Consider the following 15,861-nt stretch of genomic DNA (forward strand, 5'->3'; position numbering starts at 1 on the left):
CGTTTTTATTAAATGTGATTCATAAACTGTACAAAGTTTCATAATGAAATATAAAGGTAACATAGTTACCTGTGTGTGTGTGTGTGTGTGTGTGTGTGTGTGTGTGTGTGTGTGTGTGTGTGTGTGTGTGTGTGTGTGTGTGTGTGTGTGTGTGTGTGTGTGCGTGCGTGAGTGTGGGTGCGCTTGAATGTTTGCGAGGGAGCCCTTCTAAGGCGGACACCCGTCACATTGTGAGGGACACAACTCAGTGAGCGTGGGACGCTGCCAACACTGGTGCAGGGAATGGATCAGCGCACGGAAATGGAGAGTGAGTGAAAGGACGGGACAACAAGGGTAGAAATCAACACTGGGAAAAAATACTTAACCTCTAAAGGGAAAAAAACGTGAAAGGAAGGGAGAGGGTGGGTGGTGTATCAAACACAATCCAGGTTAGTGACTGCATGGCAGCACTCACGCGGGCCCGACAAAGCCCTCGATTAGATTACTTTGCGGGACTGATCACTGCCGGGGCAGAGAGATCGCTCCCTTTGCTAGATCATAGCATAGAAGAGATAAAAATAATCTAGAAATACGAAAATACCTATTCCTTTTCACTCACTTTTATAATTCATCTAACTAATTCCTGTAGAGTGATAAAATAAATAATTCCATGATGGTGATTTACAATGGTGTATTCTGTGAGGTGAGCAAACAAACAAATTCTACACGTGAACGTTACGACACTAATGGCGGTGCGGGTTGAAATTTTCCTCTTCAAGTTGCAGTGTCACAACTTCAAAATTTTGTCTACATGACCTTTCTTGAAAAGTAAATTTCTCCTCTCATTATTATATACACGTAGCAAAACAGCGAGTGCAGCTCAAGTGAATGGAGTGAAAGGATGCGGCACAATGTTTTTACACCTGTCGTCTGCCATGCGCAGTCTTCACACCACCTCGCCTATGACACCAGGAGTATGTACGTACGTAATTGATAAAAATACTCTCCGTTCTGTTCTTGATCAAACTCCCGTCTTAGACTATCAAAATAGCGGTGTCTCAAACGAGGCCAAATGTACATGTCATTAAACAACGCGCGAGGCACAGCCTCAACAGCCACAGGACATGAGTCAAGGTCTCGACCACGATACCTTGGCGCTCATGTGCAGTGTAAAGCTACCCGTTCTGTAGCCCATTATTGCTTACATCTAGCAGCTACATATTATCTGCGTCGGGAGGGAGACCACGGTGCCCTACCAAACACCAATGCCAGGGTGACTGCAGCCACCTCCTTTAGTCTCCTTGATTTCGCAGTGATATGTCCTACATTCCTTTGCTCATGTCTCACCTAAGTGCGGAATATAAATATATTCTGTGTGGCTCCGAGCGGCCTAATCGACGTCCAGGCTCCGAGGTCCTTCTCTACTCGCGGACTCCACGAAACATGGCATCATACATTCATTATACTATTTTGTAATCAATATAGCTTTATATATATCTCTGTCTCTCTAACTATATATATAGGTATATATTTATATATATACACTGAAGGCAGCTCACGACTCTTTCAGATAAAATAAAACATCTTAAAACGTACACGATGATCGTCAAAAGTACCGAGAGTTTAAATATAAAAATTTTGTAAAAGAAAACAAAATATGCGATCACGATGAAGAGCGACGAGGCGACCAGCTAGCGGTGAGGGGCACGAGGGCGTGGCGCGCAGCACGCTGCTCCCTCCTTGTCGCCGTGGTTCAGCGAGAGCAAGGCGTCTACCAACTCCTTCCTTATTGTATGAAAAAAAGGAAAAAAAAAAAAAAAAAAAAAAAGAGGAAGAAAAGCGATGTATCACCAACTCTATGAAATAGAGGAAACAAGTATTTGGTCGGGAGTAACATCCCATCGCTGGGGAAGGCTTGCTCCTCCCTACACACCCACTGTACACCGGAGATTGCTGTTCAAAGGAAAGGGTACAAAACAAAGCAATTAAAGGGTTTCCCTGTGAAATCTATTAAACACTCAAAAGTCTATTCTAAATCAATTTTCGTAAATATCAGCGAAAGATCTCGACAGTTTTGGGACCTTCACTAATAGTATTGAACCAAAGGCAGAACGATATATATATATTCCTCTAACTAACCTACATATAATGTGTACGTGTGTGTTTATGGCATAACTTTGGTAAAATACATCTGCAAAGGATGTGTACAAAATCTGTCAAGATCTTATGCGTAACGAGGAATATTTACACCTGCGAAGGACGCCATCAATGCGGACAAATAAAGACAAACTCGAGGAGCGGCAAGGAAGGCGGCGGGCAGCGGGATTCACCCAAATGGGGAAGGAGAGAACTTGGGCCTGTGATACGCGGTTCGAAATCAAGCAAGGCAAGGCGAGAACAAATCAGTGAACATTCGATACGGATTGTGACGGTGAAGAGGGAAAGGTTTGAGGGGAGAGGCAGCACTGGGGTGGGACAAAAGGTGCGGTGCAGTGATGTGGCGGCCCCGCACGCAGCCAGGGACAGTGGAGCAGCGTCTGCTAGAGTACCATGGCTGTTTTAATGCCATAATTCCAAACTTTACTTCGGAAAGTCATCTTTTAAACAATTAATTTGAAAATTTTTTGGCAAAAAATCAATTGAATGTCCTTTATAATTTTTCTTCTAATTCTAGGGGTTCCTTGACTGGAAGTTATATTTTGCAGCGCCCCTTCCTCGTCTTGTACTCAGAATGGACCACTGCTGCGCTGTATCGCTGTACGATCCGCCACACAACAATAGGAATTTACTTGGTTATCATCCCGTGTTTAAATGTTCTCCAGATATATATAAAATGTAGAAAAAACTGCCGAAACATACAAAATCTTTACATAAGCTCATTTTCGTGGGCAGCCGCAGAAGTTTCCAGAAGTCTTTATAAATGTCCACATAGGCTAATGTCAAACAAGTTAACCAAACTACAGATTCAAGCTCAGATGATTTCTCAGCGTCTCTGTGATAAGGAATCCTTACTGGCAGTTTTATGGTGCTTTCTGGCATGCCGTGGGATGAGACACTGGAGAAGATCTGCGACATTTTTACTACAGATGGATTGTGTTTTGGAGTTGGTGAGGAACAACAATGTTACCAAAGGCAGGTGAAAAAGAAGGAATAATAACTCGTCGTGTCATTCAATCAAATTCGCCACACGCTCACCAGAGGAATGAACTCAAGCTGCAATGGAACCACTTGAGAAACAAAAGAGAAACAGGCAGGATGGGAGTGTGCTCAGAGACAAAAAGCGTGTGAAAATTAGAAATGAAGCTAAGTGAAGGGGAAAGTGATGCCTAAATATGACATATGAAAAAGGAGAAAAGGCGTTCGCTGAGGAAGGCTTAGTTCTTGGGGGAAGGCATTATCGAAGAGACGGCGATCTGAGTTCGTAACTGAAAAAAGAGGACGAATGTTAATCACTTCACCTCTACCTATGAAGTCTTTACTACTTCTCACAGTATTCTACGTCTACCTGCTTCCTACTATAGAAAAGCATAAATGTAGTAGTGCAACAATATGAAGTAAATGTGAAGCAACAACCTAGACTGAAGAAAGAGAAGAATAGTTACAAGAAAAGCGTAGACATGTGGGATGATACAGGATATAGAAGAAGAAGAACAACAATAATAATAGTAATAATAATAACAACAATAATAATAATAATAACAATAATAATAATAATAATAATAATAATAATAATAATAATAATAATAATAATAATAATGGTAATAATAATAATAACTTTGATAATGACAGTGATATTTATAATTAGTGATATCAGAGAGAGAGAGAGAGAGAGAGAGAGAGAGAGAGAGAGAGAGAGAGAGAGAGAGAGAGAGAGAGAGAGAGAGAGAGAGAGAGAGAGAGAGAGAGAGAGAGAGAGAGAGAAAGAGAGAGAAATGTAGTAAGCCATCCTCTTACTTTCACCAATCTAAAGTTTTCTTCATTCACTCAGCCACTCATTCACTCACCTACGTCCTCACTCACCTAATATGTATAAATATATATCATTCTTTTTTCCCCAGATGAGTACCATTTAAGAGTGGCCTGGCTTGCTTGCTATCTTCTTGGTTTCCGTCTTTGGTTTCCTTTTTCTTTCTTTCCCTCTTTCCCTCTGGTCGTGTTTTCCTCAAGGCTTCTTTGACTCGAGGTGGCTTCAAGTGCTTCTGGTTTTGTCTTGCTTGTGTTCCCACGCGGTCGCGGCTTCCTTTCTTATATCATTTGACACTTGTGAAATCTTGTTCCTTTTTTTTCATTATTTTTCCTCATTCTTCTCTACTTTAGGTCATAATTTCGAGAGTGTTAGTTGCACACGCACGTACGAAGACAGACAGACAGACAGACATATGGGCATACATTCACACATTCACACTCGACACGCGTAGTCTTTCTCTCTCTCAAACAGACATGTACACGAGAACCACCCAAAGTCAGTCCTGTTTCTCTCTCTCGTAGTTAATATCCTTTTTTTTTGTCACAATTTTCATTTTCAGAGTGCAGTGAAGACCTTAGTGCAATGAGCTAAACAGTAACAACAACAACAGCAGCAACAACAACAATAACTAATGCTCAGGAATGAATGTGAGTCTTGAAGGGTGTTTGGTTGGTTGGTTGGTGGGTTGGTGGGTGAGGGAGGGCGGCGGGGGCGGGGGGAGGGGGGATAGTGTAGTGGGGGGGAAAGTGTTGCGTCCCCCCTTCCGCCACTACCACACTTATAAAAGTCTTGCCCTCGTTTTCTGTTCAGTCCTTCACTTATATTTTGTCCTTAAAGAAAAAAAAGGGTCTCCTCTTGTATCTTCTTTTTTTTTTTGTCATTATTTTCTCACCGTGCATTATATAGATATTTTTTTTCGTCATTTCCGGTTTTCTTTTTAATGCATATTTCAAATTTCTTAAAAGCTGTGAATGTATTTGTATGTATGTGTCTATTATCTTTTTTTCGGTATCTTTTTTGTTTTGTTTCGCTATCTGCTACACTGTAGAGTCACTGTCTTCACGAGAATTGCCAAGTTCCCGAGTCTCAGACCTCTTGCAGATATTTGAGGGGACAGACACCTTGTTGGTTGTCCCCGTTACGTATCATCACCATGCCGTCCACCTCCTCGCCTATCTGGATCACAATCTGGAAAGTAAAAGCAGCAAGTCTCGTCTATGAATGTAGCTTAACTCTTTCAGTACTGGAACACAGATTTTACCTTGAGTTTTGGGTGTGATTAGGCGATTTTATTTACATTAGGAAGAGTCTATGGAGGTCAGAAGATTAACGGCTAGAATCTTCACTTTTTTAATCCCCACATAAGTTTCTGAAGCTGTATAAAATCATCAAAAACTAAGCAGAATAGATATGAAAACGTATCCTAGTACTGAAGGGGTTAAAGTCCATATAGATAAGGTCTGTCTTTCTTCATCTAGTCTCATCTATGAATGTAGCAGATGACTCTATATAGTTTAATAGTTTAGTTATGCGTATGTCTGCCTTCTTTTAGCACAATCTAGAAAGTGAAAGCTGCAATTCTCACTGAAGACTGTGACAGGTATATAATGAATGTGCATGTCTGTGATTCACTACCATATTCAAAACCAGACAGAATGTAGGTTTATCTTAATTCTGTAATCTAATCTGACTGATTAGTTTATGTTCAGCACCAGTGTACTTTTCAACAAAGGATGAAATTGAATTAAAACGCTATCACCACCACCACTACTACTATTACTACAACTACTACTACTACCACTGCCGCTGAATGTCTTTCTCTACTCTAGCACACTCAAAATAAGACAGAACTTTAAGGCCTTCATGTAAACCATTTCTAGTGCCTAAGGAGTATTATAAGCTATATAAAACTCTATTCAATCTAAAATTACTACCAAAATACCCTACTTCACGAGGCGGAGGGAGAGGAGAAGGGAACCACTCAATGAACTTCAATCCTTAAAGGTACATACAACTAGCCAGAGGTTCGCCACGGGCAGTGATGTGTCTGTAGCTGACCTGGTCTCGGAGGAGTTTGATTCCGTTTTCTCCGTCATTCACTTGGAGGTTATGAGTGACCTGGAGTGGCTTCTCTCCGCCGTTTAGTCGCGTCACGTATTTGGAGGGGAAGTAGCCGGTCCGTCCTAGACACTTGCCTTGCCACCAGTCAGGGTCGGAAGTGTCGGTCACCGTCACTTTGTATCCAGCTCTGCAACACGTGTTTTTATATGAGAAGGATCATTATATGCCTATAGAGATTCTCTCATGTTTATATAGATGGATGTTGATATAGTGAAGTAATTCGTACATCTAGCTTTTCAACTCGTATTTTTGTATGAGTGATCAACAGGCAAGTATGACAGTTTTTCATGAAGTTGAAAATATAAAGGAAATTAATGTTGAAGTGATAGAATTCTTCCTATGGTGGTTTGATATTACGGACATTCTACACACTGCCACTGACATTTTGCATCTAGCTCTGTAACACGTGTTTTTGTATGAGTGATCGTTAAGTGAGTACTGAAATAAAATCATTAGGTTTAAAGTACCAGGAGAATGGACATCTACGTAATGAAACACAGTACATCGTTACATTGTCAATAAAAATATAAAGATCACGAGAGTCTGTCGTTCAATACTGATTAAAAATAGTGACCAGTGTTAGAAAATGAAATGGACTGTAAATGAAATGTGTACTGTTATCTGCTGTGCTGGAAACTGTAAAGATGCTTGGTGTGATCAGTGGAACAGCCATCGCCCTTACCTTAGGTCGAGCTCATCAGGATGTCTGGAGGTGAAATTGTACAGAACAACGTAGAGATTTGTAGGCAGGAGGCGATGAGGCTTCTAAGGGGAAAAAGGAAAGAAAGATTGATTCAGTATGGCAGAGGTTTTTCTTTGATGTGTGAAAGACGACTGCCAATAGCACAACAAAGAATGGAGAAATAAAACCCCTGCTAACCACAGAGGATTTTCAAACAGTAACAGCTATGAAAATAATATAATATATGAAATAATATATGAAATAATATATGAAAATAATAAAGAAATGGGAGGGGATCTGGTACAAGGAAAAAGAATAAAAATTCTATATAAAGATGGTGCACTGAAGGTACCAATCATCAAGAGCGCAGTGAAAATAAATTATCCAAGATTTGTGAAATGCTATGAAAAAAAGCACTAGAGAAGTAAGAAGAGTGATGCATGAAGAATTACTTGTCATAAGTAAGAAGATTAATACGAGAAGTTTCATCTATTACAAGTATGAACAAAAACATCCCGTCGTGCTTTCTGTAAGTACGAGAGAACTGGCACGGAACATGAACATGTGAACAAAACCCAATGAAGAGAATTATCCAAACCTCAGTCCTGCCATAAGCAAGATTATTGAAAGTAGAATCACACGCTCTCATCTTTTTTTTTTTTCATGGAAGAACAAGGTCCACTACAGGTACCAAGAGTGTAGTCACAAGTCAACCAAAACTCTACTCAGTCCAGTACTTACTTTACTAACAGGTGAGGGACACGGCGAAGTGCTGGCCGAGCTCAGGGATTTCTCATTCTCGTCAGGCAGTTCTACAGAGTTCATACGCATATTCCGGGCGGTGAGGAGACGGCGGTTGTGAACTGGACTGGAGGGCGCTGTAGGGGCGGCACACACGCGCGCACTAGTTAGGTTACTTAGCGTGGCGAGCGAGGGGAGGGAGGAGACAGGTGAGGCAACATTGTCTTTGCTTTCACTGCCCCCACCTCGCCCTCCTCTCCGCACGCTCTTCATGTGTACTTGTAAGGTGGGTCACTAACCAATGACGGGACGTGGAGGGGATAGCAAATATTGACGTAATCAAGCTTTTTCAAACTTACTAAGCATGACTAAAAGCAAAGCTAGAACCAAAAAAATATGTACTGGAATTTTGAGGAACAGAAAGTTGCTCTCTTATCCTCATTTAATGTTCAGAATGTTACTAATGCAAACTTTATACTGTCAGTGAGTATCATACAAGTATCTTTCTTTTAATGGGACTGCAAAGGGAAGGTATGTATAGCTAGGTTGACGGTGGTGGTGGGGGTGGTGGTGTTGATGGTTGGGCTGGATCCACGTGAGTCTGAACAAGGGACTCACATGATCCATTTAGTGATAATTATTGTCAGGCCTCAGAGGGAAGGTAATTTAGCTGTGACACAAGACTCAGGACACTTAAATAAAAATCATTCAAGAATACAAATCGCATATCCAAGTATGACATGACAATAAATACAGACAGAAATACAAGTAGACGTTCACACACACACACACACACACACACACACACACACACACACACACACACACACACACACACACACACACACACACACACACACACACACACACACACATACCATTATAACAATAAGACAGTTATAAAAATGCTGAAAATAAATGAACTAATGTCATTATTGGCTCGACAAATTATCACTAAAAGAATGAAGTTTTGCCACCAAAGAGAGTCAAAAAGAGGTATTTAGTAGGATCAAAACATGCAGGCACACACAGACAGGCGCCATGATGCGTGGTATAGTTCATGCGAGGACAAAATTCTCAGCTTCCGATGGTGGACCCGAAGCAGTGTTGCCAGGCCGCTGAGGGTCCCCTGGTCACTGCCGCCTCGGGCCAACCCAGGATGCCACGGCGGTGTGTGGTGGAAATACATAAATACATTCAGTTATATTCTATGTCACGTACACAAAACTGAAGTCAATGTCTGCTGAGTTTGTGTTTTAAAGAAAATCGGTGACGTAACAGGTTCCAATCTGAGAATATGCAATATGGAGAAAACTCATTCGAGGACTCGTTCTCACGTCAGCAAAACAAACGGGTCGTAAGCAGCAGGTTAAAACATCTGGAACGAATCGAAAGGGGAACATTATATATATATATATATATATATATATATATATATATATATATATATATATATATATATATATATATATATATATATATATATTGCATAGTGACCTTCCCTCGTTCCAGTTCGTCTAACTCCAGCCCGGACTGAAGTCAAAACATCTACTTATAAAAACACTACAAACAACGAACGGACGGTGAGACACCGACGCAGCAGCGACTATGTAAGTGACGGAACACTCAGAGCCATTGGGCTCCTGGTGTCCCGGCCAGGAGTGGAGGGCGAGGGTGAGCAGCCGACAAGACGTAGCGCTCAGCTCAGCACGTCACTAACACAAGACGGCGACACACAGGAAATCTAACTTCAACAAGACCGTTCTAAGTAAACATGTCAACAATTGCTGTATTTTTATAACAAAGACGATGAAAAATCTAAACAACGTTTTATGTCAAAAAGGGAGACGAAGACAAGATGCTGCAGTTTCGGATCAATATATCTATGTCTACCCAGAAAACAACTGCTTCTAGTTGCTAAAAGATCCGATGGAAAATTTTCAAAATATGGATACTGTTTTCTCTAACTAAGAGGAGAACTATCTATGGGCTGAGGAGGACCACGGGGTCCCTTTTGTGCACAGGGGAAGGTGTACCAGTATGGCTCTTTAGGTGGTTGTAAAAAGGCGATTTGGGACGGTGTTGGTGGTAGAAGTGGTGGTGGGAAGTGCGAGACTTTGTGGTTGCGATCATGCCCAGCGCGAACACGGAGAGCTTAGGTTCTGAAAGAAGAGGAAGAAGTCGAGGCAAGAGTCATGAGCCCCGTGTGTTCCTCACCTCAGGGACTGGCCGTCAGAAAGGTGGCCCTCACCATTTTGAGGAGGAGGAGAAAGAGGAAGAAGAGAAGGAGGAAGAGGAGGACTAATGAAGAGATTACGTGTAGTAAGGAAAGTAGAAAACAAAATGAAATGAAAAAAGAATGAAAAAAAAAACGAAGAATCATACTAAATAAAAGGATTACTAAAAGGAGGAAGAATACTTAGAAGAAAATTAGCATAACAGAATAAGGAGTAAGGAAGGAAAATCAGAAAGTAAGCACACGGAAGCAGGAAAGTTAGTTTATAGCAAGGTCATCAGTAAATTATCCAGGTCTACAGATCTTTGCTAATAAACAGTAAGAATGGACAAGAAAGCGAAATGTTGCTCTCCATCCTGCCTGCGTGAAGGAAGAGGAAGAGGACAGCGGTGCAGGGGGCGGTGCAGGTGGTGGTAGTGGCAGTGGAAATGAGATAATGTGAGTGGGAAGAACGATAAGAGAAAAATAAAAAGATGAAGATAAGGCCGAGAATAGGATCGAATGAGAACGAAAATAAAATGGATAAATATAAGAAATGGAACTGAGGAACGTGACTGGAGTAAGAATAGAAGATGAAGATTACAATAGAAGAGGATAAAGACTAGAATCAAGAGGACGAGGATGATGGAGAAAGTAATGATAAGGAAAAAAATGATAAACAAGAGAAGGAAGAACTGTGGTGGTCTGATGAGTAAGACCACAGGGAAAGGAGAGGATGAGAGACAAGCATGTAGCTAGTGGGTGGTGGTCAAGTTCCTATGTACAACTTTATGCTCTAGCCATGGGCGTTTGCTTTATTTACTTACTCATAAGCTCAAAAGGTAAGAAAAATGAGGTTAATCTCACGAATTAAACTGAAAGCTAATCGATACACACTTCAGTAAAGCAACAGGACTGTGTGTCGCCACAAAAATTCAAGCCACAAGACAAGTTAGTATATCATTCCATGTAACTAAACCATTTTTAAGACAATACAAGAGGGGCTACTACTCCCCTTGTAGTCCACCTCCGCACGCCCATGACTCTAGCTCTAGTGACCTACAAGCGTGAGAAGGTGAGAAGCCCAACAGCCTTGTTCTCCTCATGATTCACCAGGGGATGCAAAGGTCGTAATCTTCCCCTCAAGAACACCTGCTGCTACGTTTCTATCGTTATGATGGGCACATGAAGCTCTGAGTTCGTGGGATTATGAATGACATTAAGTATCATGTTTTCAGGAAGGCTTATGATAAATGCGACTTATATGAAAGCCATTAGTGTTCATATTTTCACCATAGACGAAAGTTTGACTAAAAGGAATAAAAATGAGCACACACATACCTATCGTATTGCTTTATCAAAACTATTTAAATATTTTCAAGGCAAAACACATAGTTTGCAGTTACATTACATCATCCTTGAACCTCTTCTTACGCTATGATGTTGAATTACAGCTTTGTACTGGTTAATTCATTCCAGGACTGGTGAAAATGTCTGAAAGTGTGCAGTCTCTTCAGTATCAGAAACCTGTATCATCTCTTGTAACACTGATGGATACTTCGACTCAAAATGTCTGAAGCAACTACACAAGAACACCGACGCTATTGCTTTTGGGGTTACCAGGCCTATGACTATAGCTAACTGAGGTGGGACGTTTTCTTTCTCCTCTGACACAACTACTCCACCCGCCTCCCCACTGCGTGATTAGGTGTTTCCCTCTACCTGTCCTTCCTCTTCACCAGACTCCTCTATGTCACAAACAAAATAAAAAAAAACCTCATCAGCCTAAGACCATTTTCTATCATCATCATCATTATTATTATTATTATTATTATTATTATTATTATTATTATTATTATTATTATTATTATTATCATCATCATCATTATTATTATTATCGTTATTATTATGATCATCATCATCATCATTATTATCATCATTATTATCGTCATCAATATTATCACTATTATCAATATCATAGTTATTTCTTTCATTTCCATTTTTAATTTGAGCCTCGTGCCACAGATGAAACTCACCGTAAAAATACTGATTAAGAAAATATTTTTTTGGATATTTGCACCTCAAAAAGAAAAAAAGTAAGAAAAAAATAAAAAAAACAAACATATTTTGCATCCTTGTCGAAACCATAAACACACATTTCAGCTTAACAAAATGAGAAGAAATAATGAACTCAGAGTATACTTCGCATCCAGGCAACACAGAAAAAATTATTTATATATATATATATATATATATATATATATATATATATATATATATATATATATATATATATATATATATATATATATATATATATATATATATATATATATATATATATATATATATATATATATATATATATATATATATATATATATATATATATATATATATATATATATATATATATATATATATATATATATATATATATATATATATATATATATATATATATATATATATATATATATATATATATATATATATATATATGTGTGTGTGTGTGTGTGTGTGTGTGTGTGTGTGTGTGTGTGTGTGTGTGTGTGTGTGTGTGTGTGTGTGTGTGTGTGTGTGTGTGTGTGTGTGTGTGTGTGTGTGTGTGTGTGTGTGTGTGTGTGTGTGTGTGTGTGTGTGTGTATGTATATATATATATATATATATATATATATATATATATATATATATATATATATATATATATATATATATATATATATATATATATATTTAATACTTTTAGTTTATCTTTTTATGGCAGGATTAGGTTATTTACAGTATGAAATTAAATTATCAAAAACAAAATATTAACGTTTCAGTATGTGTGTGTGTGTGTGTGTGTGTGTGTGTGTGTGTGTGTGTGTGTGTGTGTGTGTGTGTGTGTGTGTGTGTGTGTGTGTGTGTGTGTGTGTGTGTGTGTGTGTGTGTGTGTGTGAGTGTCTGTTTGTAAGTACCACTTGAGAAAAAATATAAGACATTACATGTGTGAACCAGACAGCCTTGTCTCCTGATCACCACCGTGTGGAATACGATGTGTGGAATTCTGTAGGTGTCGTATCGTGAGGCTCATGCAGAATCAAGCAAACTGGAGCAGTGGCGGTCGCGTTTCCCTCTTAAAAGTGAATCCCACATTTAAGATGGAAAGACTACGCCCTCGCACTGCACAAAGTATGAGAAACAGAGATCACGTCGCGCAACACAATGATATGAAGAATGAATCAATGAAAAATTATGAAAAATATTGAGACACTCGCTTAAGAAAACAATAACATTTTAGTGTATATAATATCTCACGTGTTGAAAGCGAAGGTGTCAACACAAGGGTGAGCATAACCAGGACTTGGGTCAGGTAACAAACATGCCAGAAACTCAAGAGAAGCGAAAGATGTCTGACCATTCGCCGAGGTGCCTCAAAAATAGTGGGTGTGGGTGAGTCCATCAGTGGGATTGGAAGGTGAGAGGCGAGCTCATGAAGGAAAGCTAGAGCGGCACCTTTCTAAACAGGGACGCCATGTGGTTGATAGAATATTCAGCAAAAAGCAGACAAAAAGATGACAGCAGGGGTAGCTGAGAGATCTCAAGGCATACAATTTACTCAATACATCCATTCTGTTCTACTACGTTAGTGAACACCAGTATTACTCTAAAGCATTCTGGTTACAGTGCGATATATTTATTGCACAAAACGGTTTTTTATAGGGTTTCCTTTATTACACCTGTGGAAAGACAGATATACACCTACAACGTTGGCAGCGGGACTATATAATAGGCAGAGCGACTAACACTCAGTTGAGAAAGTAGTGAAACTGTAGCTGAGGCTTAGCAAAGATCGTTCGTCATTAAAGTTAGCAAAAAAGTGACGGAGAAGGCAATGAGTGATGGGCGTGCGGCGTGCACGGAGGTGTGAGCTTTACATTGGCTGTGAGAGGAGGCGTGGCTGACGTGGGAGGAACCTCCATGGCGCCGACGATGTACGTGCTCAGTCGACTCCGGAGAGTCAAGTGAGAAACTTTTCATTCGCAAGTTGAGTTTCTGGCGACGTGGACTGATGGGGGCTGTGGTAGGCAGGTCAAGGAACACTATTAGTACTGTGATGGGGTGCGTGGTCCCAGCGAGCTATTTCACCATTACTAGGGCGGTCTCTCTCTCTCTCTCTCTCTCTCTCTCTCTCTCTCTCTCTCTCTCTCTCTCTCTCTCTCTCTCTATCTTTCTCTCAGCTTGGAGGGTGGAAGGGAATCAACCCGCAGCACTACACATTACTTGTGAACATGTGGATATCAGGTGAAATCCGTATGCACTTAATTCATGATTAATTCAAACAAGGATATGCTCATACCTTTCTAAGTACAACACAGTATTTGGTTAGCCTTAATGTAGAAAAAGAAAACTTTGCTGTACAACACGAATAATCAAGATTGTCGCTAAATGTGAGAACATAACATACTTAAAATAAACAGCTTGACCACTCGTACTGTGCAACATAGTGTTATTTAAACTAATTAGTAAGCAAGAAGGGAGATTACTAAAGATTAGCTTCAATGGCTGCAGCTGCACTCAAGCACCCAAAGGCGGGCGGGTGCACTCCCGCCTTCGGGCTGGTGTGTGGAGGGTGAGCAGGACAACCGTGCCGCCACGCCCCTCCTGCGCCGCCAGCCACTCCACTGGGACTGACTGACCGCCATGAGCTTGATTCATTCAGTTCACAAAGGTAACAGTTAATCACTCAGCTTCCAGGGGCGTGTGGCGGCGGGGCGGGGCGTGGGCGGCTCACTAGCAACACCGGGGAAGGGCGTTTTGGGCCAAACTTGTGCATTACCAAACTAACGATCATGAATTTACAACAGCGTTGGGATCTGCCGAAGCTACAACTGGGGTGGTCACTGCTGACTTCTCCCCACTGCAAATTGGTATCATAAAAGAAAAGGAGTTTAGATATATGTACCTGCTGTAAGGAGGGAAAGAAGATGATTTACATTCATCAGTTACCAAAGTACTGAATCATGTCAATGAGCACGACTACTTCAAGACGTTAGGAAAATTTTACTGGGTCTTGCCATTTCATGTAACCTTCTGGCTTTCACAACCATGTTTCGTTAATTGATAATTACTGCATTTGAGATGATTTGGCATGGAATTACACAACTCTTCACATGACAAATATTTGAAATAATTCATCCAGCTTTTTGCTTTACTGAGTAATCTCAGAGAAATAAAGGGAAAGAAAATATGCAAACATAGCTTTTGTAAAATAAACAGTTTGCTGCAAACATAACAACCTAAAAAACCTGGAATATGCAAAATAATAAGCTGAAAAGGAAAGAAAATGTAAATTAAAAAGATAAGAAATATTGTTAAATCACCTGAGTTCTAAGAGTTAGTAAAGCTAAACACAAGCCTCTAAAACGACACATTGGTCAGGAAGGAGGAAGCTGCGCAGCGGCTCTCAAAAGGAAACCAAATGTCTCCCTGGTGCGAAGTGACGGTGTGTTTCGTAGAGGAGTGAGCTGGCCGAGGAGACGCGGCCTGAGTCTGACATCAACACAACTCACCGGAAGAAACTTGTGATTGATGCCAAAAATAGCCTTCGATAGATTAACATTAATAATTAGAGAAAGAAAGTAAATCTCATTCAGTTATTCGGTTATCAGTTAGTAAACACTGATACTCACAAGACAGACTATGACAGAAGAACATACGAGAAGCTTAAAAAAGTTAACAGACTTACATAAACCATACATGTCCATATCTAATATCATTCCTATCCATAAAGAAAAAAAAAAAAAAAAGCAAGCTGAAAAAAAAAATATTATCGAACATTTAAACCATATAATTATATCCACTATCATACCTATCCATACTTGATCTTCCTATAATCCTCCCCATTGACTTTGAACTAACAACTTAGACCTCAAAAGTGCCTCTACTGGGACTATCGTAGCGGTGATAGAATCCAAGCCCATCCGAAGGCACGCGGCGATCCCACAAGGTTAGTTAAGGTAAGGAGGTGGTGAAGTGCAGGCGGCGAATCGTGCGTCACTTAGATACAAAGCGTGGCACTACAGCAGCACGTGTGGCGATTATCTGCGTGTTTGCAGAGTCAAGATACAGCATTTCTATCTTTAAACACCGAGCTTATGAGAGTGAGTGAGC

At 40.2% G+C, this 15,861-nt stretch overlaps 1 protein-coding gene across 9 annotated transcripts in view; it reads right to left on the reverse strand.

The window, feature by feature from the left end:
• Positions 1 to 72: 72 nt before the first annotated feature.
• Positions 73 to 15,861, reverse strand: part of LOC123504316 — a 380,235-nt gene continuing 364,446 nt past the window's right edge. For 5 of the 9 annotated variants that reach the window (XR_006674804.1, XR_006674806.1, XR_006674805.1 and 2 more), the window contains 6 exons: positions 13,626 to 13,766; positions 7,491 to 7,627; positions 6,750 to 6,832; positions 6,005 to 6,194; positions 4,000 to 5,134; positions 73 to 3,404 (listed from right to left, as the gene is read on the reverse strand). Coding sequence is in view for 2 of the 9 variants with exons in the window: in XM_045254740.1 (XP_045110675.1) it covers positions 5,033 to 5,134; positions 6,005 to 6,194; positions 6,750 to 6,832; positions 7,491 to 7,627; positions 13,626 to 13,766 (653 nt within the window). In the remaining 7 variants the exon portion in view is untranslated. Of the gene's footprint in view, positions 5,135 to 6,004; positions 6,195 to 6,749; positions 6,833 to 7,490; positions 7,628 to 9,574; positions 9,653 to 13,625; positions 13,767 to 15,861 lie in introns of those variants that run through there. The other 4 variants (XR_006674808.1, XR_006674809.1, XM_045254740.1 and 1 more) reach the window with 3 other exon arrangements.

The sequence above is a fragment of the Portunus trituberculatus genome, chromosome 15, assembly GCF_017591435.1.
Source record: "Portunus trituberculatus isolate SZX2019 chromosome 15, ASM1759143v1, whole genome shotgun sequence".
Classification (NCBI taxonomy): domain Eukaryota; kingdom Metazoa; phylum Arthropoda; class Malacostraca; order Decapoda; family Portunidae; genus Portunus; species Portunus trituberculatus.